We start from the raw sequence: 27,917 nt of genomic DNA on the forward strand, positions 1-27,917 counted from the left end.
AAAGTCCGCTCTGGCCTCAGTTTCCCCACCTGGAAAGCAAGCCTCTCTGACCTTCTAAGCTCCCCCTAGTCAGAGAGCTTTTCACCCTCATCGCGTACCCCTCCCAGAGGCTTTGGTATCTAATAATAATAATAACAATAACAACAACGCTCATCATGAAGTAATGCCAAGCTCTGTGCTAGAGCTCTACCCACGTTGTCTCATTTAAGCCGCACAACAACCACTTATCAGATGTGAAAAGTGAGGCACAGAACAAGTAAGTGACTTGCCCCAGGCCACCCAGCCAGGATGTGGCGGAGCCAGGGCTGACATCCAACCCTGCTTCTAAAATCCACACTCTTAAAGGAAGAGGCTGGTGTTCCTCAAAGTGCACCAACATTCTTCGGGGCGCTTGTAAAGAATCCAGATGCATCAGACAGGAGGCCGGGCCCAGGAATCTGCATTTTTCCAACTCCCCAGCAGGGTAGAGAAGCTCCCCGCTAAAGCAAATCATCTCCGAAAATGCAGGAAAAGGGGATGAGGAGGATGGAAAGTGAGGGACACAGACCCATACTGCACAGCTCTGTACCCCCCACTCCGCCAGCTCCCAGGCCCTGGAGCCCTGACCAGGTACCTGTGGCAACTTGCTTCCCTTTAAAGCCAGAAATTAACTCCCTCAGTGCTGGGGTGGAAGCAACAAGTTCATATGCAAATCAGGTTTCTTCCAGCCAATCCAGAGATCCTGGCTCTAGGAAGGGGCTGGGCTTCCAGGACGGCAGCCAATGAGCTAGCACCCTGGGCTGGAGGGGCAGGGCCAGGGTCTTTTAAACCACTGGGCTGGGGGCCTGTAGGTAGGCAGTGTTGGGCTTTGTGGCCCCAGCCCAGTCCGAGGCCAGCATGTCCCTGCAGAGGATCGTGCGTGTGTCCCTGGAGCATCCCACCAGTGCCGTGTGCGTGGCTGGCGTGGAGACCCTGGTGGACATTTATGGGTAAGAGCCAGAGGCCTGGGCTTTGCAGGCCCTTGGGGTTATCTCCCTGGGTCCTCCCTATGAGCTGTGTAAGGCATCTGCAGGGCTCGGGCCTGGCGTGGCTGCCTTCCCCTGAGCCTTGGCCTTGGCACACCAGCCAATCACAGGCGCTTGGGTCCTCACCTTTTGCGAGGAAAGACTCTATAGAGCCAGGAAACCTGAAGTATGGGAGACCGAAGGTGGGTAGAGAGGCTTACAGCGGCTGAGCTCTGGCCAGGGCCTTGGAGCCAGGGAGGGGGAGGGGGTGCTGGAGACACGGGGCTTGTGCATGTTCTCTGTCCGGAGGACGCTGCAGGCTGGGCTGAGAGTCTGGCTGAGCACACAGGAATAGGAAGAGACACACTGCCCCTCCCCAGACCCAGTTCCTGCCGATGAGCCTGAAAACAGAGCGTCAACCTTTTTTTTCTCAATTACTTATACGCAGATAGCACTTACTCAGTGCCAGGCACTGTCCTAAGAGCTTCACAAGCCTCTTAAATGTAACTTTCACAACAACCGTATGAGCTGAGTTCATTATCCTTCATCTTATCTGACAGGTGAGGAAACTGAGACACAGAGAGGCCAAGCCATTTGCTCAGGTCACACAGTGACTAAGCGGCCAAGTCAGGATTGAAACCCACTCGTGGTCAGGAGTCTTATGAACTTGGCTGTCCGCCACTTGAGTTGGAGGGGTCTCCTCCAGCTGTTTGATGCCCATGCATTCTGCCCCCACCGTATGCCCATGTCCTTAAAGCCAGTGGCTGGAGACGAAACCCCACCTTCTCCCTCTCCCAGGAGGAAAAGGAGACTTTGGGGAGGGTTTGGGGAAGTCTTCAGGGGCCCCAGCTCCTGAGGCTGAACCGGGGACACAGGTAATCAAGGGTCTGGGAGGGGAGAAGGCAGAGCCGTGTCGTTGCTCCCATCTTACCGACCAGGTTTCTCAGCCTCAGCATTATGGACGTGGCCGTTCCCTGGGGCCGGGGAGAGCCGGTGGGCCCGTCTGCGCCCTGAGATGCTAAGCAGTGTCCCTGGCTTCTACTCACCGGGTGCCAGGAGCACCTTACACTGCTGACAACCAAAAGTGTCTCCAGGCATTGCCAGCTGTGCCCGGGGTGGAGGGGCTCGCCCCAGCTGAGAACCAGTGTCCTAGATTAAAACTTAAAAATTGGAGTGAACTTAGTCAGAAGCAGAGATAGGTTGGTCCTGGGGTAGTAGGTGAGAGGGGGTGAGGAGCTGGTCATGGGGGGAACCAAGTCTGAGCAGGCCTGGCCCAGCGAGGTCCTGGGAGCTAAAGCCGGGTTGAGGTGGGGGCGTGGGGACGGTGAGGAGTGGGAAGGGGGTTTGGTGGCTTCTGAGGAGTGGGCAGCCACAGAGACTGTTCCAGAAGTGATGAGGGAGGAGTGGTACTTGTGACGCCTGGCACCACTGCCTTCTCCAGCACTTCATGCCCATGGGGGTGACTCAACCCCCTCCCCCCACACCCGCCTCCTGCCCGTAGGGCAGATGTGCCCCAGGAAGCGCGGGGCTAGCTCCTCCCCTGAAGAGCTTCCCGAGAGTATGGGGAACAGATTGGGGTCATGAGAGGCAAAGCAGCAGTGTCTGGGGCAATGGAGTGGGTGGGCCATGTTGGGGTTTGCAGAGGAGGCTGCGGTGGGATAGCCACAGGGTGGTAGGTGGAGCCTCCCGCACCTTTGAACTAGGGATTCTTGGGTCTTGATGACCAGCCCCCCTGGTATTTCTTTTGGGTCTAGTGCAGGGGTGGGCAAACTTTTTGACTCGAGGGCCACAATGGGTTCTTAAACTGGACCGGAGGGCCGAACAAAAGCATGGATGGAGTGTTTGTGTGAACTAATATAAATTCAAAGTAAACATCATTACATAAAAGGGTACGGTCTTTTTTTTTTTTTTAGTTTTATTCATTTCAAACGGGCCGGATCCGGCCCGCGGGCCGTAGTTTGCCCACGGCTGGTCTAGTGTCTGCCAGGCTCGGGGACACAGAGGTGAACAGGCAGGCGTGGTCCCTGTCCTCTGAGGGGCCCACCCTGCAGTTCTGCAGAAGCTGGGTCACCTCCCCGGGGGGCTGCGGAAGGGACGCCTGCCTGGCAGACAGAGGGTCAGACTCCTGGGTCAGCGCGGAGTCTCTTCCACTTGGGGAGGCCAGGACTGAGCAACCCTGACGCTCGGACTATGGGCCAACAGAAAAAGGGACAGTGGGCATGTGGGCATGGTGACTCAGCCCTGGCTCCGCGTTCTAGCAGCTGTCTGACCCTAGGAAAGTCGCTTTACCTGAGTCTCTGTTTCTTCCTCTGTAGGATGGAGATGATATAATAATAATAATGATGATGATAATAATATCAGCAATGACACTTACAGCCTGCTCCACCCAGTCACTGCCTGGCGCTTTGCATATGTTAACCAATTCTCTTATCAATTCTAGGAGGCAGACATGATCAGCCTCCCCATTTTATAGATGGGGAAACTGAGGCACAGAGAGGACAAGTAACTTGCTCCATGTCACACAGCCAGTGAAGAGTGCAGAGCCAGGATGCAACCCAAACCATTTGGCCTTTTGTTTCAAGGGCTCTAGGGAAGATTGAAGGAGATTATGGGTGCAGAGCATGCAGGTGACACCTGGCATGTGGTAAACATTCAATGATGGTGACTGTCACCATGATTATCATCGTTGTCACCATATTAAGGCTTTATCCTGACCCTGTGGACAGTCTCAAGTGTCCCCAAGCCTGCTGTACACTGGGGAGCAACCTCTAAACTATATTTGGAGAAGGAGGAGATGAGAAAAGAGACCTTAGCATGGGCCGAGCAGTCAGGGCAGGCTTCTTGGAGGAAGGGCACCAGGCAGGGCCTTGAAGGATGAGCACAGGCAAGACCACGGGGCCGCTCTATCTGAGGCAGTGGATTAAATCCTATCTTCCTGCCTCGAGTTGAGTTGGAGATGGCCCTGCCTGGGTGAGGGGGCTCTGTTTTCCCGAGCAGGGATTCCTGTGCTGAGCCACGCCCCTGGGGTGAACGCACAGCCAGGGTTGAGAGCCGCTGCCCTCGGTGGAAGGGCAAACAGCCCATGTCACCCCTTGCTAAGCAGAGGTGGCCTCATGGGGTGAAAAGGCTCAGGCACCTGTGGGCCAGTGGCCCTGAGGTTTGGTCCGAGCTCTGCCACTGTTCGCAGTGTCATTTGGAACAACCTCCTGCTCCTTCCTGGGCCTCAGTTTCCCCGTGTGCCCTGAAGAGCAGTGGGTTTCAAGCTCTGCTCCCAGGGGCCTCTGGGCCCCGTCCCTGATGTGACAAAGCAGCTCCCGCTGTCCGCAGCGGATTTTCACTGAGGGCTCTGACTGCCGTGCGGAGCGGGGCCTGGGAGGCGGCACTTCTCCAACTTTTCAAGATAAAAGTGTGGCCGCACTTTCCTGGGGCGGGAAGATGTGGGGTCAAGGAGGGCCAGTGATTTCTTGACCCTGGTTCTGTTGAGAGGCCAGGATCTGGGAGCCTCACTGAGCGGGAGGAGCAGCGGGTACCTCCACCTGGAGCCAGAGCTGCCTGGGCCCTGGTCTCCCCGGCCCCTGGGGGCCACTCGGTGGGGACCTTGATGGTCATTTTGTCAACCTGTGTGTTTTCAGCTACAGGGACCTTTCCTGTCAGTTCCTTGGCTCGGAAAGTCTGCTTTTGTCTTCCCAGAGGTCGATGGTTTTGGGTTTGCAAGGAAGTAGGGACAGAGCTGGCCGTGAGTCCTGGCTGTTCCTTACTAGCTGTGTGACAAGTCACCTGTTGTCTCTGAGCCTCAGTTTCCTCATCTGCAAAGTGGGGATAATATGGCTATGGGAGCTACCTTCATCGCCATTCTCACCATTGAAGGGAAGACACGAGACCCAAGGGGAGACCTGACTAGTCTTGTTTCCCAGGACAGGGTGGGCTCACCCTGAGTCATCCCCACGTGCCCTGGGGCACCAGGCTCCAGCATTTCTGAGGCAGCCCACCCTTAGCTGTGGTTCTGGCTTCACTGGGCATCAGGGTGGTTGTAAGTGCCGGTTCCAGGGCCCTGCCTGCAGTACCTCTGGTTCTGGAATCTGCTTTCACCACGTGGGTCCGAGGCTGGGCACTGCGAGGGTGACCAGCTGTCCGTTTGCCCAAGACCTTCTAGGTTTCAGCACTGAGAATCCTGCACCCCAGGACACGCCTCCATCCCTGGCAAACCCCCTCCCGCACCTCACCCTCCATTCCCCGCCTCCTAGGCTGGCTGGGAGGGCGTGGTGCTGGGGGGGCCTTGGCCTGTCCTGTGCGTGGACAGCCGCGTCTGGGGAGAAACCGGGGCTCCAAGCCACACGCACCTCCTGGGGCTGGCCCGGGGGCACCGGCTAGAGCAGGATGCTGGCAGCTCGAGGTGGCCTGGCCACTTCTGCTGACTTCCGGGAAGTGGGACACCAGATCCTCCCGTACCTGACACAGGTCTCCTCCCATCAGCCATCCCTTTAATCTTCCTAACACACAGCTTCCAGGACGGGGCATGAGCACTGCACTGGGAGTCTGGAGCCCTACCTCGCAGTCCCTTTTCTCTGAAGCCTCAGTTTTCCCAGCAGTAAAATGAGGGCACGGGTTCAGGTGACCCTGACTTTCGCTCACCCCGAGCATGTACACACACCCACTCCTTTGATCTCCTCATTATCCCCCCTTTATAGACGCGGACACTGAGGCAGCGGGTCACACGCCTAGTGAATGGCGAGGCTGGCATTTGGACCCGGGTGCCCTGGCCCCAGAGTCCACAGGCTTCACCGCCTCCTAATCAAGAACCATCGCCGGCTCCCCATGACAGAGGGGTGGGATAAAACAGCTGGTTTTGTTGATTAAACTTGACTTCCTCCGGCTCCCTGGTGAAATGCCTTCCCCTCGGTGTGTCCTCCTGGTCTCGGTCCCCCTGCCTTCCTCGGGCAAGTCTTCGCAGACACCCCGGGCCACGCTCTCAAACCGCCTCCAGCTTCCTGGGCCTTAATCCCCTTTAAGAGCCCCTCCCCCACCCGGGCGGGCAGTGTTCCAAGCCTTTCCTTCCAATGACCACATTTGAGCCTCATGATGGCCAGTGAGTTTGGCTAAGTGGGGGGTCATTATCTCACTTTATAGGTGAGGTGACCGAGCGCAGGGAGGCCAGGTGACTACTCGAGGTCACCCGGCTGGTGTGCGACCCAGCCTGTCTAGTATCGGGGCTCCTGCCTCTGGTCCAGGCACCACCGCTGACCCTGTGGCCCTGAGCCCCATCTGGCTGCCCTGGGCAGAGTTCTGTCCTCAGCTCCCAGTGGGACTGAAAGCTCTGGGGAGAACAGTGCCTGGGTACACAGTGGGCGCCCCTCAGACAATAAGAAGATGAGCAGACTGACTTCAAACAGGACTCCCAGACGAGCTGGAGTCCCAGCGTCAGATAACATCACAGACTTCTTAATCCCACAGTTAATGCCCGGGAAACTCACAAGGGAAATGTGAATGAACACGGAGCCTTGGAATGCAAGACTGTATATACATTTGTGGGTGGTCGAGGCTTGACTCCCAGGAGCTTACTGGAAGGATCTGAGAGGCCTGGGGTGGTCAGGGAAGGCTTCCTGGAGGAAGCAAGGCTTTGAACCAAAGCTCAAGCATCGGAACAAGGGCTGCCCTCTTTAGCACTTCCCATGTCTCCCTGTTCTTCCCAGGTCAGTACCGGAGGGCACAGAGATGCTCGAGGTCTACGGGACCCCCGGTGTGGACGTCTACATCTCTCCCAGCATGGAGAGGGGCCGGGAGCGTGCGGACACCAGGCGGTGGTGCTATAACGCAGGGCTGGAGATCATCGTGGTCATGAACTCTCCCAGCAATGACGTCAACGACAGTCACGTGAGTGGGTCCCGTGGTCTGGGGGCAGGGCGGGGAGGCAGTGAAATAGCTTCCCTGGGCCCTCTTTTTACCCAGAGTGCAGAGTAGCGTGGTGATAAGTGTGCTTGAAGACACAAAGTGTGGCCCTAGCCAGTGTGCTCAGTGGACAGAGCATCAGCATCAAGGGTATGTACCTTGGTTGCAGGCTTGATCCCCCGCCCTGGTCGGGACGCAGGTGGGAGGCAACCAACTGCTGTGTCTCTCTCACATCGATATTTTCCTCTCTCTTCTCTCCCTCGCCCTTCCGCTCTCTCTAAAAATCAATAGAGAAAGATCCTCAGGTGAGGATGAACAAAACCATACAAACAAACAAGAACCAAAGTGTGTGCCCGTGGCCAGTGTTCTAAGTGGTTAGAGCATTGGGCCCACGCACTGAAGGGCCGCAGGTTCGATTCCTGGTCGAGGGCAGGTTCCTGGGGCAACCAGTCAGTGTGCCTCTCTCACATCGATGTTTCTCTCTCTCTCTCTCCTTCCCCCTCCCTCCCTTCTTCCTCTCCATTCTCTCTGAAAAGCAATGGGAAAAATATCCTCTGGTGAGGATGAACAAAAAACAAGAACAAACAACAACACACAAAGTGTGTGTCCTCTGGCAAGTCGTTTCCCCACCTGTGGGCTGAGGGCTGGTTAGGGTGTCCCTGCAGCTCTGCGTGGAGGAGAGGGGAGCAGGGAGCAGGGAGCAGGCAGCAGGGACGGGGGGGATGCTCTTTCTGGTGAGACCCCTTCCCCAAGGTGACATTTCCCCAAGTTGCCTCTTCTTCCTCTAATCTACTCTCTTCCTGCCCGAGTTCCCTTCCCTCCCCTCTCTGCTCACTCAGCTAGGGAGTGTCTTTAACCTGCCCCAGCTGTAGGCAACCAGGGCAGGAAACCACTTAAACTGCGGGAGAAATGGGGTGGCCCCTGAGCGTGGCACAGGCGATGCCACCGTATATGGCTGATGGGAACCCGGACTTGCCGTACAGGAGGGATGGATTTACACTCCATGTCAGGAACGATGTTTTGGAAAACGGTCCCTTTAAGAGCGCTGCCCATGAGCCCATCCAGCCCTCACCACAAGGTGGCTTTGATGCATCAGGCTCCACCTGCTCCATCGTCCTCACTGGCCCCGCCTGGGACAGGTACTGGGTGCTGGCCGTGAGCCAAGGAACCACGCTGAGCATGTCACACGTGCTCCTCCCCTAATCCTCACGGCTGATAGTCACTCCTGCAGGTAGGAACTGTTATTACCCACGCTCTCCAGCCGAGGAATTGGAGGCCCAGAGCAGATAGGGACTTTTCCCAGGGTATTTCCTCAGCCGCATCTAGAATCTGAGCTATTACACAATGCCGCCTGCCCCCCACTTACAACAGCTGATGTTTCCTGGCACTGTCTGTGGGATCCGTCTTTTAGGTGTGTTGTTTTAGGCTGCACCATAGTCCTCTGAGCTAGGAACCTGTATGGTCCCAGTTTGCAGATGAGGAAACTGAGGCGGCTGAGAAAGGTGAAGGCTTTGGCCAAGGTCACACAACCCAGAGGTGCTGGGCTGTCTGAGGTCCAGGCCTGTCTGAGTCCCAGAGATAAAAACATTGGCTTGGAGAGTGTCCCAAACCCTGCCCGGTCTGAACTCCTCATTGTACACATGGTGGGACTGAGACTCAGAGGGGAGAGGGGCTTGCCAAAATCACATGGTCGTCATCGGCAGCACTGGGGCCCGGTCTCCATAGAATCCCTCACAAATAGGCCCATTTTACAGATGGGCCAACCGAGGCATGGACAAATAAACGGCATAGAGAAGGCTAAAGGAAGAGCTGAGTTGGTAAACTCAAGTTTAGTGCATAGAGATCTCCTCCCCTCCTTGTCAGATATTCCAAGGCCTGTCCTTTGGGGCGGGGGCTCTTGGCTTCAGCCAACATGACCCTGGGCCCCTCTCTCTGCAGGTTCAGATTTCCTACTACTCCAGACATAAGCCCCAGCCCCTGGCATACACTGTGCTCTACCTCACCTGTGTTGGTAAGTTGGGGGCCATGGTGAGGGTGTGGCCAAGGGTTGTTGGCCAAAGGCAGGATGGGAAGTGGCTGGGAATGACACTGAGCAAGGGTCTTATTACCAAAATCAATGTTTTATTTTTTTTTAAAGTAAGAAGTACACATTTAAAAAATTCAAGCAAAAGAGTATATAGTTGAGCCTTAAAAAACATGGGTTTGAACTGCATGGGTCCAGTTATATATGGATTTTTATTTTCAATTGATCTGCGCAGTTCTATTGACCCATGCAGTTCAAACCTGTGTTGTTCAAGGGTCAGCTCCACGGTTGGGAATCTGAGTCTGCAGAGGGCTGACTGTAGTTATATGTGTGAGGTCAGTGCCCCTAACCTCCAAATTGACCCAAGACTCCAGGTTCCCCAGGCCCAGCACCCTTCTAAGACATGCTGTGCTTATACAAGTAGACACACACATACATGTTTACCCCCCCCCCTTTCATAAGCAAATGGAAGCATATATAGACATATAACTGAACCTTGCTTTTCCCAACTTAAATTTTTTAGGGACTAATTCTCCACAAACTGATATATAAACCATGCAACTATCAGACAGGAAATATAAAGTGATTAATATGTTAAAGGCTGTAGAGGAAAAGGTGGGTAACATGCATGAATATATGGGGAATTTCAGCAGAGAGATGAGAACTATAAGAAGGATTCAAATGGAAATGCTGGAAATAAAAATCCGATGAGACATGTTTTTGATGGGTCCATAGGTAGATGTGGCACAGCTGAAGAAAGAACTGGTGAACTCGAAGACAGGGCAACAGTTACCCAAACTGGAACACAAAGAGAAAGAAAGAATGAAACAAACAAAATAACAGAACAGAGATTCAACAGCTCTGGGCCAGTATCAAACCGTCTAAATAGAACTTTATTGGGCTGAGCTTAAATCTCATAGGGAAGAGCAAAGGGCAAGAATAGCCAAGACAATTTTGAGGAAGAAAAAGAGGAAGGGATGCATGGTACCAGCGGCTTTTCTCCAAGTTGTAGTACTTGAGGCAGCATGATTAAATACAGACCAGAGAACCAATAGGGAACTGGCCATAGACCTCTTCTCACGTGGATATTATGTGAGAATCAATAAACCTGGAACCATATCTCGTACTATACTGTACTGAAAAATAAATTCCAGATGGGTTAAAAATCTTTTAAAAAATATATTTTTTTATTGATTTCAGAGAGGAAGGGAGAAGGAGCGAGAGATAGAAACATCAGTGATGAGAGAAAATCATTGATTGGCTGCCCCCTATTGGGGATTGAGCCTGCAACCCTGGGCATGTGCTGGGCATGTGCCCTTGACCGGAATCGAACCTGGGACCCTTTGGTCTGCAGGCCGACACTCTATCCACTGAGCCAAACCAGCTAGGCCAGGTTAAAAATCTTTTTTTTTCTTCTTTTTTTTTTTAAAAAAATTTTAATTAAATCTTTATTGTTCAGATTATTACATTAGTTCCTCTTTTTTCCCCCCATAACTCCCCCCCTCCCAGTTCCTGCCCCACCCTCTGCCCTCACTCCCCACCCACTGTCCTCATCCATATGTGCACGATTTTTGTCCAGTCTCTTCCCGCATCTCCCACACCCCTTTCCCCCCCCCCCAAGAATAGTCAGTCCATTCCCTTTCTATGTCCCTGATTCTATTATGATCACCAGATTATTTATTCACTTGATTCTTAGATTCACTTGTTGATAGATGCATGTTTGTTGTTCATAATTTGTATCTTTACCTTTTTCTTCTTCTTCTTCTTCTTAAAGGATAACTTTCAGCATTTCATATAATACTGGTTTGGTGGTGATGAACTCCTTTAGCTTTTCCTTATCTGTGAAGCTCTTTATCTGACCTTAATTCTGAATGATAGCTTTGCTGGAAAAAGTAATCTTGGTTGTAGGTTCTTGGTATTCATCACTTTGAATATTTCTTGCCACTCCCTTCTGGCCTGCAAAGTTTCTGTTGAGAAATCAGCTGACAGTCGTATGGGTATTCCCTTGTAGGTAACTGATTTTCTTTCTCTTGCTGCTTTTAAGATTCTCTCTTTGTCTTTTGCTCTTGGCATTTTAATTATGATGTGACTTGGTGTGGTCCTCTTTGGATTCCTTTTGTTTGGGGTTCTCTGCGCTTCCTGGACTTGTAAGTCTATTTCTTTCACCAGGTAGGGGAAGTTTTCTGTCATTATTTCTTCAAATAGATTTTCAATATCTCGCTCTCTCTCATCTTCTGGCACCCCTATAATTCGGATGTTGGTACGCTTGAAGCTGTCCCAGAGGCTCCTTACACTATCTTCGTATTTTCGGATTCTTTTTTCATTTTGCTTTTCTGGTTGGGTGTTTTTTGCTTCTTCGCATTTCAAATCTTTGCCTTGATTCTTGCGCTCCTCTGGTCTGCTGTTGGGAGTCTGTATAGTATTCGTTATTTCAGTCCGTGTATGCTTAATTTCTAGTTGGTTCTTTATCATAACATCGAGGGTCTCATTAGATTTCTTGAGGATCTCACTACATTTATCGGCGGCTTCTAGACAGTTCTTAAGAGACCTTGAAAGTGTGATTCTGAACTCAATATCCTCCATTGACAGTTTTGTCCTGTTTCTTTGTCTCCGCATTTTTTATGCTTTCTTGGTGCACCCCCTAGTGGTCCTTCTGCGCAGTCTTGTTGTAGTTAAGCCTTGATTGCTGTCGGCAATACCGGGAGTGATTTGACCTCCAGGCTAACTGCCTATGAGAGTCCTCTGTGTCTGCAGTGGGAGAGCTTCTCTGGGTTAAAAATCTTAAGGTGAAATCAATATTTTAGAGCTTTTAGAAGAGAATATCTGTAAACTCAAGGTCAAGGGTATCTTTAACAAGGAAAAACAATAGCACAGATCATAAGGGGAAAGATTGATAAGTTAGGCTGTATTTAAATTCAAAACTTCTGTACAACAGAGGAATCCAACTCTGGACTGGGAGAAGAAATCTGCAATGCATATGGCTTACTTGGAGCATAGCGATTATGGAAAACTTCAATCAGTAAGAAAAAAAGACAAATGACTAGAAATAGGCGAAAAATATGAACAAGCAATTCACAGAAGAGAAAGCCCCAGTGAACAGAGCCCAAAGGAAAAGATGCTGAACTTAGTGTTGCCAAGGATGTGGAGCTGGGGAGCTCCTTGCACTATGGGTGGGAGTTTGCACCAACTATGGGTGCTACAAGCACGTGGAGAGCAATTAGCAAGAAATTTAAAAATGCTCCATCTTCTATGGAAAATGCACTTTGTAAATTCTGATAGATATTGCCAAATTGCTCTCCAAAAAGACAGTACCACTTTATATACCTGCCAGCAGCATGTGGGAGTGCCTTGCCAGCACTGGGCGCCATCAGCCTTCTCCCTTTGTGCCAGTCAGAGAGGTTGTATCTCATGGTTGCTTTAATTCGCCTTCCTTAAGTTAGGGCTGAGGTTGGGGATCTCCCTGCCTCCCCCTCCCTGACCACACAATACACTCTTGTTCACTGGAAAATATCACAAAGAAAAGTGCATAAAGCTGCATTTTTGTATTGATTCCAGAGAGGAAGGGAGAGGGAGAGAGAGATAGAAACATCAATGATGAGAGAGAATCATCCTGCACGCCCCCCACTGGAGATCGAGCCCACAACCCTGGCATGTATTCCGACTGGGAATCAAACCGTGACCTCCTGGTTCATAGGTCAACTCTCAAGCACTGAGCACACCGGCCAGACAATAAAGCAGCGGTTCTCAACCTGTGGGTCGCGACCCCTTTGGCGGTCAAACGACCCTTTCACAGGGGTCGCCTAAGACCATCCTGCGTATCAGATATTTACATTACGATTCATGACAGTAGCAACATGACAGTTATGAAGTAGCAACGAAAATAATTTAAGGTTGGGTCACAACATGAGGAACGTTATTTAAAGGGCCAGAAGATTGAGAACCACTGCAATAAAGCTTTATTTTATACACACACATTAATGAATAATTACAAAGCAAATGAACAGCCATCGCCCAGGTCAAGAAATAGAACATGACTAGCACCCCAAAGTCTCCCCCAAATATACCCCTCTCTGATCTCTGGCCTCCTTCCTGTAGAGGTAGCCACAACCTTGTGATAAGTATTTTCTTGCTTTTCTTTGTGGTTTTGTCACCTGAATATGCATACCCAAATCATATAGTCTATTTTTGCCGTTCTTTGAACTTCCTATGGATGGGACCACATTGTACATATTATTTTTCGGGTGGGACTTCTTTTGCCCACCTTCTGTTTGTGGGATACATTCATTCACTTGTTGCATGGTGGTTGGGCATCTTTTCAAGTTTAAAAATTATTTCAAGTGTTTCCTTCTTCCCCCACCCCCTACCTCTCTCCCATGAATGCCCCATTTGTGTTATAAAATCTCCCCCAGTTCTAGGGAGACACGTTCAGAAGGTGGGATGGAAGCTGGGATTTTAAGAGTATGGGATGAAGGTGAGGCCCAGAGAGGCCACAGCCGGCAGATGGCGGAGCCCGGATTCACATCCACGTCTGTCTGACACCCAAGTCCAGGCTCACTCCCCCATCCCAAGGATGTGAGACAGCTTCACACAGACCAAGAATGTCTAGGGCAACCTGAGCTCAGTACAGGGTGTGCCCCAGACAGTGAAGCCTGTAGAGATACAGAAGAAAGAGGGATCAGGGAAGGCTTCCTGGAGGGGGCAGCATTTGTCCTGGGCCTTTACTCTGACCCTGCTTCCTCCCCAAGGCCGCTGCCTTTCCCCAGCCCAGGGAGAGAGACTCTGGATGCCCCCACCTCTGGGCAGGGTCTTCTTGGAAATTATTTCCATTTGCCCAGCCCCAGGTGGGCCCTGAGAGCAGGAGGTAAAAGGTGAAGGTCATAGGCCTGTGTTGATCTCCTGGGAACCCTGTGGTGACTTCCCTCTGCCCTTCCCTTGCAGACATCACTCTGGATTGCGACCTGGACTGTGAGGGCAGGCAGAACGGAAGCTTTGTGGACAAGGTAGGACATCTCCCCTGGGCCCATAAGGGGGCGTGGAGTCTGGAACTGCCCTAAGCTGGGTTCATAGAGGCGAGGTTGTTACAGGCATCCCCCTGCCTCCCAGCCGATGCCGAGGTCAGGGGAGCCAGGCATGGTGGGGATCTTCTATTTCCAGGAGAAAAGTCATCGCCAGGGACGAAGAAGCACACACGTGCTCAGCCCTGGGCTAGGTCTTGCTTTGTGGGAACTTTCTCCTGGACTTTCCATCTAGGTTGGGGGTCAGCAAACCTTTTCTGTAAAACCAAGATAATAAATATTTTAGGCTTCACAAGCCATACAGTCTCTGTGGCAGCATCTTGATTCTGCCACTGAAGTGTGAAAGAGCTATAGTCAGTAGGTAAATAAGTGCATATGACTGTGTTCCAATAAAACTTTACTTACAAACACAGGCCATGGGCCAGATTTGGTCCATGGGCCATAGTGTGCTAACTAACTCCTTGACCTAGGTGTAAAGGGAAATCTACCAAGTATGAAATGTTAGAGAACTTTGGGCTGAATTGTGGTGGCACTTCATGTAGTAGGAGTTTGGAGGAGAAGGTCAAGGTGGGCTGGGTGAGCAAGGAGGGTTTTCTGGAAGCAAGTCCACTTGAGCTGGTCTCTAAAGGGATGTAAAAGGGAGGGCATTCCCGGTGGAGGGAACAGCAGGAGATAAGGCTGCAGGAAGGGATGGACTTAGAATTAGGAGGTTGCCTGTTGAGAAAGAGGACAGACAGCCACGAAAGACAGCTACCAGTTTGGACTTGATGATGTGGGCAGTGGGGAGCCATTGCTGTTTATTTTCTTTCTTTTTAAATATTTTTTATTGAGTTTAGAGAGGAAGAGAGAGATAGAAACATCAATGATGAGAGAGAATCACTGATTGGCTGCCTCCTCGTGCTCCTCACTGGGGATCGAGCCTGCAATCCAGGCATGTGCCCTGACTGTGAGTCAAACCGCGAACTCCTGGTTCATAGGTTGATGCTCAATCACTGAGCCACACCAGCTGGGCCATTGCTGTTTCTTGAACAGGAGGCGCTTCAGTGAGAGTGGACCTGTCCTCAGAGGGCAGGATGGGGTTGGCCAGCCGAGAGGTTGCTGGGGAGGGAGGCACAGGCTTGGTCCTATCCCACATCACCAGCTTTGCTTTGTCATTGGCAGCGCCAGTGGGTCTGGGGGCCCGATGGGTATGGGGCCATCCTGCTAGTGAACTGTGACAGGGACGATCTGAACTGTGATGACCGGGACAACTGTGACCAGCACGTATGCTGCCTGCAAGGTGAGGGGCCCAGGGTAGCCCGTGTCCCTGGGTGTCCGGGGTCATTGCTCACCTAGTTTGTAGGGATTCCAACCCACAGGCACGGCCCTGAAGGCAGAGCTTGGGGCCAGAGGCCAGCTCCCAGACACACCTTGACGGTTCTTCCAACCTGGCAGGTGCCCCTCGCAGCTTCTGCGGTGCCATGCATGCCCCCAGGATGGAACTCAGGAAATAAGCTTTCACCTTCCTCTCCCTCCAGGGGAGCAGGGGATGCTAACATTATCTGAGCACCTACTGTGTGCCAGGCCCTTTCCCTAAATTCTCTGTCTCCACAGACCTGGAAGACATGTCCGTCATGGTCCTGCGGACCCAGGGCCCCGCTGCCCTCTTCGATGACCACAGACTCATCCTCCACACCTCCAGCTATGACGCTAAGCGGGCACGGGTCTTCCACGTCTGCGGTGAGTTCACACCTCTCCCCCACAGCCCAGAGCCAGTGGACAACTCTGCCCAGGCTTCTGGGTGCCCTGGGGGCCAGAGGAACAGTCAGATGCATGAGCTCTGGACCTGGCCAGCTGGCATCGCCAGCACAGCTGTCGTCCGAGGTTGTTTTATTGGATGAATGAATTTTTAAAATGTATTTCAAGCATGTTTAGAAATGTTTGCTCTCAAAATATTTCAAACATGCACAAAAGCAGGGAGAACAGTGTAACGAACCCCCAGAGGCCAACCCCTTAGATTCAGTAGTGATTGCTCTTTGTCCTTCTTGCTTCATCTATTCCTCGCTGTTTACCGAGGTGTTCCTCAGCCAGTCCTGGCACCACGGGCGTTGGCCCTGCAGAATTCAGTGCGCATTTCCCGGAGAAAAAAACCATGACTATTGCTTTATGTAGCCACAATGCCATTATCGCAAGTCCAAGCAAGGATGTAAAAGACCTTTAAACAATACAAATGGACACAAGTAATATGATGCTCACTTTTAAAAAAAGACCAAACAATATAAAGTATCTAGAGTAAAAAATAAGAGTCCTCTATCCCTAACCCTAAACCTGACTCTTAAAATGTGTTCTCTGTTAAGGATCCGGTATGTGTTCTAACTGCTCTTTCTGTATGTGCTAAATGTGCCTCTGTGTGTGTGCATGTGTGCATGCGTGTGCGTGCATGTGCGTGCGTGGTGTTCATATTCTGCTTTCCAACCTGTTTCTTTCACTGAACTATATTCTCGACCCCTCTTTCTGCGTATTTATCTGGTCTGCTTCATTCTTTTACCCAGCTCTATGCATAGCATCCCGAAGCACAGAGATGCTGTAACCCACCCTGTCCCCTGGGTTATTCGGCTGCTGATTTGACAATAGGTTCATTGAGGGCAGGGACCTAACTCATGGCTGTATCCTGAGTCCACAGCCATGCCTCAGAGGTACATAGTAGGTGCTCAGTAAATGTGTGTTCAATGAACATGTGAAGAACCAGTGAAGACCCTTGTGTGTGTATTTTGTAGGAAAGATACCTAGAAGTGGAATCGCTGGTTAGGGGGCATCTAACACATGACTTTTTTCGATGCTGCCCCCAGCCTGGCCCACACGGCATATTAAGCATCTTTCCCCCCTTTGCCAGTGGGAGGTGAGGCGCAGGGATTGTCTGGCCTGCATTTTGGGTGAGGCCACACAGCTCTCCTGCATCCCTCATGCTCCCCGGGCCCACCAGGGAGCCACAGCTGCTACTCCGGTCCCCTCCCAGGTCCCGAGGACTCGTGCGAGGCCTACAGGCATGTGCTGGGCCGGGACAAGGTGTCCTACGAGGTGCCCCGCTTCCACGGGGACGAGGAGCGCTTCTTTGTGGAGGGCCTCTCCTTCCCGGACGCCGGCTTCTCGGGGCTCGTCTCCTTCCACGTCACCCTGCTGGACGACTCCAATGAGGTAGGGGTGGCGGGCAGAGAAGCAGACAGAAAGGCTCTGTCCTGGGAGAGACGGGCACTGCTGGTGGGAAAGACCCAGACTGCCCTCTCCCCATCCCCCCAGGTCCTCTCTAGAACCTGAGATGAAGGCTTGCTCAGGGCCGCGGGTCTGAGTGAGCCCGGCCTCTGGACCTCAGGCCCGGGCTCTGTCCTCTCTGCTCTCCCCTTGCAGGATTTCTCCGAGTCCCCGATCTTCACTGACACGGTCGTGTTCCGGGTGGCCCCCTGGATCATGACGCCCAGCACCCTGCCGCCCCTCGAGGTGTACGTGTGCCAGTGAGTCTGGGGAACAGGGGCGTCCTTCCGACCCTGGTGGCCCCCCTGGCCTGGTTCTGTCCTGAGCCACTCTGCCCGGGCTTGTCTGCAGGGTGAGGAACAACTCGCGGTTCGTGGATGCAGTGGCGGAGCTGGCCATGAAGGCCGGCTGCAAGCTGACCATCTGCCCGCAGGCCGAGAACCGAAATGACCGCTGGATCCAGGTACCACGCCACCCGGCAATGCCCAGCCAGGACACCAGCCCGAGGGGAGGCTGGCCCTTCTCCACCGGGTGGGGTGGGGCTAACGGGGAACACGCAGGAGGACCTGGGCCCTCCCCGGACACCGCTCTTTCTAATTAAAGACCTAGAACTCGCCCCCTCTCTCCAGAACTTTCTGGAGACCCAGGAACACCCTGACGCTGGATTCAACACCCATTCACCCCCAGGATCTGGGCTAGGCACTGGGTTGGCCACACACGCCCTGCCCTTAGCAGCCTGGACCAGTGGCTCTCAATGGATGGCGATTTTGTCCCCTGAGGGATAGGGAGCCGTCGGAGGCATTTTAGATGGCCACACGGAGTGGTGATGCTACTGGCTCCCGGCCCCTACGGAAAGGAATGACCTGGCCCCAGATGTCAATAGAGCCAAGCTGAGAAGCCCCAAGGTGGTAAAATCCCAGCTCTCACCATCTAGGATGCGCCAGGGGCGCCAGCAAAGTGCCATCTGGGTTTGCAGGAGGTGGCATCACCTCTGTCGGGGGATCAGTGATGGCCTCCAGGAGGAAGGGCATCTGAGCTGGACCAGACTTGGCAAATGGATGGGTAGTGACTTGTGCCATTCAGTGAACGCTTACTGTAATTGCTATAGTGTCACCCCATCTTCTTTACAACTCCCTGTCATTACCCACCTGAGGAGCTCTCAGGGGTGCAAATGCCCAGGGCCAAACAGCTGGTAAGGGCCATGCTGGGACTCAGAGGATGGTGGTCCTGGCCGAGGAGCAGCATGTGCAAAGGCCCAGAGGTAGGAGGCACAAGAAAGAATGTCACGTGCTCACTTTGGCCAGGGCCAAGGTTCTGTCAAGGGTAAGAGTTGAGGAGGGAGACCTTGACTGCCAGGCTAGGAGCTGTCATGGCTGGAGGTTCACCCAATGAACCAAGTTTATCTAATGAGACAAGTTGGATTGGATTCTGGCTGTGCTGCTGACTGGCTGTGCACCCTTGGACAAATAACTAGACCTCTCTGTTCCTCGCTTTCTGCTTTCCTCGTCTGTAACACAGGGTAACAATAGTGCCTCCATATAGGCGTGTCGGGGGGATTAATGGAGTTAATTCCATCAAGAGCTGAGGGCAGGGCACATAACAGTGAGCTTCTCATTGGGTCTGTAGGTTGTGTATGCTGGGCCAACTTTGCCTCCAGGACCAGAAGGGTCAGAATTGGCCCAGGCATGTTTATGAGTCTGAGAAGGAGGCAGATCTGTATCTCCTCAGGTCCCCTCAGCCCTGTCTAGCAGTCAACCCCTCATGACCGCGTGTGGAGGCCAGAGGTGCTGGCTGACGCCCAGAGCCTTCCTTGTCCAACTCGGGCCACCCTGAGTCCTTCTCTGTGTCCACTCTTCCCTGACCCAGCACGGGGACACCCCCAAGGTTATGTCCATGTTCTTATTCATTCCTGGCCTTTCTTGCTGTGTGACCCTAGGCAACTGCACTCCCTCTCTGAGCCTCTAGCACCTCCTACAGCCCTCAGGCATCACAACCCCCACCTCCTTCACCCCCAAGGGCAGAGTTCCCCAAGGCAGAGAACACCCGTGCGCAGTCTCCCCTGACGTGCCCTGTGTCAAGCAAGCGTGGGAAGTTGTTGGCTGCCCCCAGCTGGGCGTCTCTCTCGTTCGCAGGACGAGATGGAGCTGGGCTACGTCCAGGCGCCGCACAAGACCTTCCCGGTGGTCTTCGACTCCCCCAGGAATGGGGAGCTGCAGGACTTCCCTTACAAGAGAATCCTGGTGAGTGGTCCAGGGGGCAGCCCAGCCCTGAGGGTACATGGACATGACTCCGAGGGCCACACCGGGGTGTGGAGGACAGGGGCAGCACGGGAAACCACGATCTCTAACAACAAGAGTAGCATTGCCAGGTAACATATAGGAGATGTCCAGTTAACTTTGGGTTTCAGAAAAGCAATGAGTATTTTTTGGTGAAAGTATATCCCCAGCATTGCATGGGACGTACTTACACTAAAATATATTTGTCGTACGTCTGGGGTTCAGATGTAACTGGGCATCCTGTGTTTCTATTTGCTCCGTCTGGCAGGGGGAGCAGGGCAGTGCAGCTGCTAAGAACACAGGTTTTGGCGTCAGAACAACTCGGCTCTGCCACTCACATGCTGTGTGACCTTGCCCGAGTCACTTTCCCTCTCTGAGCCTCTGTTTCCTCATCAGTGGAACTGATATGCTCGCCCTGGCCTCACAGGTGTTTAGAGGCTTCTCTGCCTGTGCAGAGGGAGCCTGCTGGTGTTGTTGGTAATAGGGTAACCGTGAGGATGATGGGTGCTGACCAGGATCTCCTCGAGGAAGGAGAGGAGATTCCATTGGTGCCTAGAGCATGGGGGCCCCTCCAACCCCCACACTGGATCACACAGGTGGTAGGGCCTCTCACCTCTTAACATCCTTCTGAGAGGTGGCCTGGGAAGCTCTCTGCTCTTCCACAGCTGAAAGGCTGAGGCTCACAAAGCCATCTCCAGCCCCGTGGTCCCCAGAGACAGGCCACTCTAGAGCAGCCAGATGCCTGCCCTGGGGCTGGACTTGGCAGAAAGTCTGTGCAGAGTAAGGGGGTGGCCATGGCCTCGGGCTCCGTGTCTAATGGGCGGTGCAGGAGCAGCACCAGGGCCCTCTCTGCTGTCCCCCTGTGACCATGGGGAATGACATACTCTCACATGGCAGCCGGGCCAGAGGGCCTGTGTGTGTCCCAACCTTGGCCCTTGTGCATACCTGAAATATTGACTAGATCAGATCCCAGTCTTTGGCTCAGTATTTCCATCTGAAGAATGGGCAGCCACCCCTGCCCCGCCTTTAAGGAATTCGGAACCCAGAAAGTTGCTTCAAGCTCTTCATGATGGCCTTCTGCCCACCTCAGCCACCCTGACTCAGTTTCCCCTATCAGGGTCCAGATTTCGGCTATGTGACTCGGGAGCCGCAAGACAGCTCTGTGTGTGGCCTGGACTCCTTCGGAAACCTGGAGGTCAGCCCCCCAGTGGTGGCCAACGGGAAAGAGTACCCCCTGGGGAGGATCCTCATTGGGGGCAACCTGCCTGGGTGAGAGAGGAGCAGGGAGAGGTGTGGCTGGGATGGAGGCTGAGGGTGGGGGTGATGATGGTGGCTGGGGGTGAGGGGCTATTCCACTCCTCACAGAGAACCAGAAAGGAGTGATAAAACTGTAGTCCTGGATGCAGGGGGAGGTGCGGCAGGGGAGGCCGTGGACTGTTCACCATACACTGTCCACAATTATCAGGTAATTGAGCAGGGCCCCAAGAGGTCATTCAGCCCTTTTATTTTACAAGTGGGCTCAGAGAGGGTGAGTGACCTGGGAAGGTAACACAGAATGCAAAGTTATAACTAGACTTAGGTCTTCCCATTCAGAAAATAAATAGATGTTGCTACCAATTAAAAAAGAAGAAAAAGCTCTAAGTCTCAGCAGTCCTGGGAGAAACTGCATTTAAGTCAGAGCTTGTTTATACTATGATGTAAATGACTAATATCAAATCTTTTCCTGAGAGCAGGAGAAGGGAGATATAGGACATGAAAATTGAAATGGCAGTAACACATACAGAATAACAGATTATGTCTTATTTAAATGTAACACCTGGGTACCAATGGAAAAGAGAAGGGATTATGTGATAACTAGAGGCCCGGTGCACGGATTCATGCACCGGTGGGGTCCCTCGGCCTGGCCTGCAGGGATTGGGCCAAAACCAGCTCTCCGACATCCCCCGAGGGGTCTCAGATTGCGAGAGGGTACAGGCCAGGCCAAGGGACCCCACTGGTGCACGATCGGGGCCTGGGGAGGGACCGCGGGAGGGCTCTAGGGCGTCTCTGGCCCTTCTCACTCAGTCCTGATTTGCCAGACCCCAGCAGCAAGCTAACCTACCAGTTGGAGCATCTGCCCCCTGGTGGTCAGTGTGGGTCATAGCAACTGGTCAAACGGTGGAACAGTCAGATATTTAGCATATTAGGCTTTTATTATATAGGATGGTCGTTAGCTACGCAACAGACCAACACATAGAGCGAACCCAATGCAGCAGAGCAGTTAGAACAGACTTGGGATCAAATAGCAGGTGACTCAAGAAGCTTTGGGGCTGAGGGACTACCTGCCCTCAAACATATGATCCCTCAGAAAGAGGAAGTTAGACCCTTTTTCAGAAGGCAAAGAACGGGATTTAAATTCACAACCGTAAAATGCTGGGGCCATAAGGCCCCTCAAGGGTGATCTTGCCCACCTCTCTCCCCACTGATGTGCAGAGCGTGAGGCTGCAGTGAGAGAAATGTAAGACAAACGCAAGGAAGGACCACCAGCCATGGGGGGTGGAATGTAGGGGTGAAGTCAGTCTCTTGGAGAATGTGAGGATGGGGTGCAAGGGCGGTTCTGAGGATTTGCCTGCGTGGCGAGCCCTGGTGTGAGGACCTGTCCTGTGTGCCTCCTGGAGAACTCACCTTGGGGTCAAACTTAGGATCACATGCTGTATGTATGTATGCATGTAAGCATGTATGTGTGTATGCATGTATGTATTTTCCTGCTTACAAAGGCAATGCATGCTTTTTGGTAGATATTGCAGATACCTTGAACTCTTGTCTTTCCATTTCTGCATAGATTTTTTTTTTAGTTAAGCAACCCTTTTTTTAAACCCCTTGGGCCCCAGGTCAAGTGGCCGCAGGGTCACCCAGGTGGTGCGGGACTTCCTCCACGCACAGAGGGTGCAGCCCCCCGTGGAGCTCTTTGTGGACTGGTTGGCCGTGGGCCACGTGGATGAGTTTCTGAGCTTCGTCCCGGCCCCCGATGGGAAGGTAAGGACTTGGTAAGATGACTGTTGGCGCCTGGGCAGGGGATGAGCTCCAGGGCCCATGTTGAGGAGTCTGCCCTCTCCACACAGGGCTTCCGAATGCTCCTGGCCAGCCCCGGCGCCTGCTTCAAGCTCTTCCAGGAAAAACGGAAGTGGGGCTATGGCAGGGCCCTGCTGTTCGAAGGGGTTGTTGGTGGGTACCACTGTCCCTCACCACAGCCTTCCACCCCTCCACCGAAAGCAAGACACCTTGTGACTTGAGAGAGGATGGCAAATGTTAAAGCAGGGCTGTCCCTCCCGTCCCCCCGCCCCCGCCCCGATTCAGGAGCCCTCACCCCTGCCACTGCTCGCCCTGCTCCTCCAGCCACCATGGGCCACGGTAGGGACAGAGCTGGCAGGACAGCTGGTGGACGATGGGCTTGGGATGGGCAGGGACAGAGTGGAGACAGGGCCAGCCTCATGGGCATGCGACCAGGGTAGCCCCACAGGGCCCTCTGCTCAGAGGGCCCCTCCCTTGAGGTTGAATGCTCAGCCGCCACTGTCCTGAAATTCTTAATAATTCGTGTTTTGTGAGTGAAATCCCATTGATCGATGGAGCACCTAATGGGGGCTTGGAGCCTGGGCTCATGGCGGCCCCGTGAACAGTCCGTCTCCTGCCACCTCCCAGAGCTGAGCCCCTTCTGCCAACTCCTCTGCTCCTTAGAGCCCAGCCCCAGGCTCCCCCTCCCCGTCCCTGCCAGGTGATGCTGCAGCCGGCAGACCCTGTGGGAGCCTGGGTGTGGGAGGGTTGGGCACACGTCCCCTCAGCACCTGGGGGAGGGGCTGGCCCCAGTCGTCCCTGTCCTGGACTGGCAGCTCCATGGGGCACGTGGCGGGGGACAATAATGCGTGCCTGGCAGGGTTGCAGCGAGGGTTAAATGAGGCACCAAAGGTAGAGCTCTGACCCCAGGTAAGAGCTGGATAAATGGCAGCTGTGAGAATTGTGCGCTGCTGGCTCTAACCTCCCCTTCCCTGTCCAGCCCTGTCTCCTCGGGCACCCCATCCAGCAGGCAGGAAAGCCAGGCCTCCGGGGAGCTCCATGCTTCACCCCTTGGAGGGCAGGGTCAGGGTGCAGCGGTGGGCAGGTGGGTGGCCCAGCTCTGCCCCTCCACGAGACCAACGAAGAGGAATCATCACCCAGTGCCCTGCGGGGAGGGGGTTTGTAAATTTCCAGTTTTAGGCATTACCACTTCCGATGAACTCATGTAAAGGTCTGAGTTCCTAGCGCTGTGGTCCCCGGCCCCTCCCACCCTCCCACCCCCAGACTTGCCCCGTGGCCAAGCTGAGCTCGGCTGGCTGGTGGCTACCAGCCAGAAAGGCCAGAGAGATGCTGACTCTGCCACACCAGTAACTGTGCACCTGGCCCCTGCCTGGCTGCTTCCCAGAGCAGGGCCCTCACGGCTGGCGTTGTTCCTGCCCCTCCCCCTCCGCCCCCCTCTGGTCTTCACAGGCAACAACCGGGTCACCACCATCTCCATCAACCAGGTCCTCTCCAATGAAAACCTCATCAGCTACAATAAGTTCGTGCAGGTACAGTGTCCCCATTGGCAGAACCCAACCGGAAGCCAGTGGCACGGGAGACCTGATTCTCCAGGATGGGCCTCCCAGGCATGGAGCAGAGGTGTACAGCGTGTCTGCAAGGACACACGGTTCTCCTGGGCCCTGCAGGCACAGATGCCAAGATGGGGTTGGACAGCAAGGCTTGTGTCAGGGATTGTGCCTGTACCAGGAGAAGAGGGGCTGGGGGAGACGGGGGGGGGGGGGGGGGGGGCTGGCCCTGAGTGCAGGAGGGGCTGGGGGAGACAGCTGAGGGCCGGCCCTGAGTGCAGGAGGAGTGGGGGAGACGGCTGAGGGCTCCTGAGTGCAGGAGGGGCTGGGGGAGATGGCTGAGGGCCGGCCTTGAGTGCAGGAGGAGGCAGGCAGACTGAGAGATAGACACTGGGGAGTCTCCATGGTGTTAAGACCGTGAGACTGGAGGAGTTCCCCGAGGAGGGAAGGATCTAGCGAAGGAAGAGGGGCAAGGATGGAACCCTCTGGAACGCTCTCGTGTTGAGCCCGCGAGTGGGACAGGACTGTGAGGAGGGGGACACAGGACAGTATATTTGACGAAGGGATGCAAAGATAAGGTTCGTGTGGAGAGTTGATCCACTGGCACCTGGGCCTCTCCTTAACCAGACATGACCCCTGGGGCCATGGCAGGGGCTCCCCAACTCTGCCTCTCTCTCTCCCCAGAGCTGCATCGACTGGAACCGGGAGGTGCTGAAGCGGGAGCTGGGCCTGACGGAGCGGGACATCGTGGACATCCCCCAGCTCTTCAGGACCGAGAGGAGAAAGGCGGTGGCCTTCTTCCCTGACTTGGTGAGGCCGCCCCCGTGACCTAAGGTTTCCTCCAGTTGGGCGTCTAGCCTCCCCTCTGCGGAGGGGCACGCTGCTTGGTCGCTGCCATGGTTGGGGTTGGGGTTGGGATTGGGGTGGCGGAGAGCAGCAGGGTCCCATCATGGCCGGCAGAAGGGCTGCTAGTTGGCTGATGGTCATGGTCACTACAGATGCTCACTGGCCACGCCCCTTGCTCAAGGGCCATCAGGGAAGGGCCCTGCCCTGCTCCCAGGGACCCCCTTGTATTTGCGGAGTGAACGGATGGTTACCCAAGGAGGTGTGTGTAAAGCCCGCGGCATCAGCTGGGCCGAGGTCCCATTCTGCTCCTTGTCCCGGCTCACAGCGCTTCATCCATCCCCCACACATTCGGGCACCCTGTGGGAGAGGCAGAGATGATGTAGGCTGCTCCCTGCTCTCACGGAGCTTCCAAGCTAATCCCGAGACGGGAAACCTCCCCTCTCTGAGGACCTGTCCCAATGATCTGTCTTGTATGATAAAGTGATGTGGCCGTTCAGAGGTCGGACAAAGCACTTGCAGCCTAAGAGGCAGGACTGAAAATCCAAGAAGGCTTCATGGAAGAAGTGGCCTTTGGTTGAGCCTTGAGGCCACTTGTATCTGGAATGCCTGGACCACTGGGGCTCCACCCAGGGGTTCTGATTCAGCAGGTCTGAGGCAGGGCCCTAGACACTGCTACCTTTCCAACCAGGACCCAGGTGCCACCCATGTTACTATCTGAGGACCGCACATTGAGTAGCACTGCTGGAGGTCAGCCAGCTCCCCTCCCCCTCCCTCCTCTCCCCTCTACTCCCTCCCTCTCCGTCCTCCACCCCCATCCTCCAGAGAAGCACAACTTTCCCATCATCAGAGCCTTGCAGAGAGAGCCTGTCCACATCGCCATTGCTTCACCCCCTTTCCTTCCTCTTCCTGCCTTTTTGCCTTCCTCCATTTCCCCACCGGCAAGGCCTTTCCTCACTCCCCTTCCTTCCTGCACGTTCAGGGCGGCCTTGCAGTTGTGTATGTGCTCCCAGAGCTTGTGCACAGGTTCAGACGCTTGTGTTTGCGGGAAACAGAGGGCCACCCGAGCAGCCTCAGCCAGAGAGGACGGTGTCATACAAGGACACCTGGAGCCATCTCTTATCTCTGCATCCATTTCCATCACTCATCCCCTCCCTCTTCCTTCCTCTCCCCGCCTCCAGCGTGGCTGCCTTTGCCTCTCTGCCCCTGGGGATGAATGTGAGCAGGACCACGCATTAGAGATACAGGCACAGAGTTTGGCTTGGCTCCTGCCACAGCAGCTTCAAATGTCCGAGAGAGAGAATCTGATGGGTCCTGCTTGGCTCAGGTGTCTACCTTGACCCACAGGCTAGGAGGTGGGAGTCGGTAGCACAAGTATGGCAGTCATCACAGTCCCCCAATAAGAAGAGCAGTTACCAGAGAAATAAGTGACTGTGAGCGGGCAGATGCTCCATGGGGATGCACAGCTGGCTAGGGTTCCTGCCAGCCCATGTTCCTCTCCCGTTTCTTCAAAGGGCAAGTAGCGATTTTCAAGGTTGTCTCAAAGACAAATTCAGGTCCTACCAGGTCTAGGGAAGGTGTCCGGGTAGGAGCCAAGGATGAACTGCCGCCCCTGACCTGACCTCCCCGCTCTGCAGGTGAACATGCTGGTGCTGGGCAAGTACCTGGGCATCCCTAAGCCCTTCGGGCCCATCATCAACGGCCGCTGCTGCCTGGAGGAGAAGGTGCGGTCGCTGCTGGAGCCGCTGGGCCTCCACTGCACCTTCATCGACGACTTCACCCCGTACCACATGCTGCACGGGGAGGTGCACTGCGGGACCAACGTGCGCCGGCAGCCCTTCTCCTTCAAGTGGTGGCACATGGTGCCCTGAGCCTGGCCCCCGGGCGTCCTCTCCCCCTGGGGTGGGACATGGGCCGGGGTGATGGAGACTGAGACAGGCCCCTAAGGAAGTGTCAGGAGACCCCAAGTGTCCAGCTGGAATGCCGAGCGGGACCGCCCCTCTCCGAAGCCGTTGTCCTGCAAGTGTCCGCGCCTCACCAGCAGCCCATTTGGTTCTCAGTTTGATGCCTCCTGGCCTTCCAAGGAGACCTCATTTCTTGTGGCCTCTCACGCAGATCAACGCGGCCCACGGGGACTCCTCCACACATCCGCACCCCCAAAGCCTTCCCGTGGAGCCAACTTCTCTTTGGGGTCTAGAAACATCCAGGCATCTCACCTGCCCTTTGGCCTGTGTGTCCGATGGAGGAAGGGCCCATGATTCTGCTCTGGTCTGATTGCCTCTCTCTCTGCAAGGGACCAGCCCCAAAGTCAGTTCTTCCCCCAGCGGAGAGATTCCGCCCATAGCCTCACCCGCAGAGAAGGCGCTGGGGGCCCACGCGCTTGAGGGGGGCCCACCACTCCAACTGCCAAGCTCCTGACCAGATCTTGAACTCTACCCCACCCAGTGCCCAACATAAGCTTTCTCGTCGTAGGAGCTCTAGGTGTGGGCTGAAGAAATGATAGTTGTCCCTTAGCTTTATAAACTCCCCATCATCTGCCATCCAGAAATCCGACTTTGTGCACAAACCTCCTGGGATTTCTTGGATATGAAAGTATCTGGGGAATTCCTGGAGATTGGGAGACTGTGGGTGCCGGGGTGAAACATCCTTCCTAACGCATAGGTGCTTTGTTGGCCCGGGGACCTCGCTCTGCAGGTGGGGACACCCCCGGCAGGATTTAGCCCTGCTACACCTCAGAAGGGGCCGACAGGGGTCCAACCCGTAGAGACAGCGCTGGGAATGAACCCTCTGAGTGCAAGGGGAGAGGGAGAGAGAGCGGTGGTTTTCTCCAGATGTGTGTCAGTTACACATGTGTTCTGTATGGGTCCAGCTGTGTTTCCATCACTGGCTAATAAACCTACAGAAGCACAAATGGTTTGCGTCTAATTTTGGCCCTTCTCTGGGGTTAGAACAGGACAGTAAGAACAGTTGCCTGCAGCCGAAGCATTGGCCTGCCTGGCCCCCGAAGAATTTGGGGCGCTAAGCCCAGGTTTTAGGAAGACTACTAGTATGAGACTGCTCTGCCT

General features: G+C 54.2%; 1 protein-coding gene across 1 annotated transcript; it reads left to right on the forward strand.

The window, feature by feature from the left end:
- Positions 1 to 849: 849 nt before the first annotated feature.
- PADI3 (peptidyl arginine deiminase 3) lies at positions 850 to 27,763 on the forward strand. Its single transcript, XM_036352516.1, has 16 exons — positions 850 to 968; positions 6,674 to 6,854; positions 8,808 to 8,880; positions 13,831 to 13,892; positions 15,069 to 15,186; positions 15,501 to 15,626; positions 16,903 to 17,081; positions 17,292 to 17,395; positions 17,487 to 17,598; positions 19,268 to 19,375; positions 20,529 to 20,680; positions 22,282 to 22,426; positions 22,513 to 22,615; positions 23,912 to 23,991; positions 24,694 to 24,819; positions 26,490 to 27,763. The coding sequence occupies exons 1-16, from the start codon at positions 877 to 879 to the stop codon at positions 26,721 to 26,723; spliced, it is 1,995 nt and encodes a 664-aa protein (XP_036208409.1). The 5' UTR covers positions 850 to 876; the 3' UTR covers positions 26,724 to 27,763.
- Positions 27,764 to 27,917: the final 154 nt, after the last annotated feature.

This window comes from Myotis myotis, unplaced genomic scaffold (genome assembly GCF_014108235.1).
Source record: "Myotis myotis isolate mMyoMyo1 unplaced genomic scaffold, mMyoMyo1.p scaffold_m19_p_2, whole genome shotgun sequence".
Taxonomy (NCBI): Eukaryota; Metazoa; Chordata; class Mammalia; order Chiroptera; family Vespertilionidae; genus Myotis; species Myotis myotis.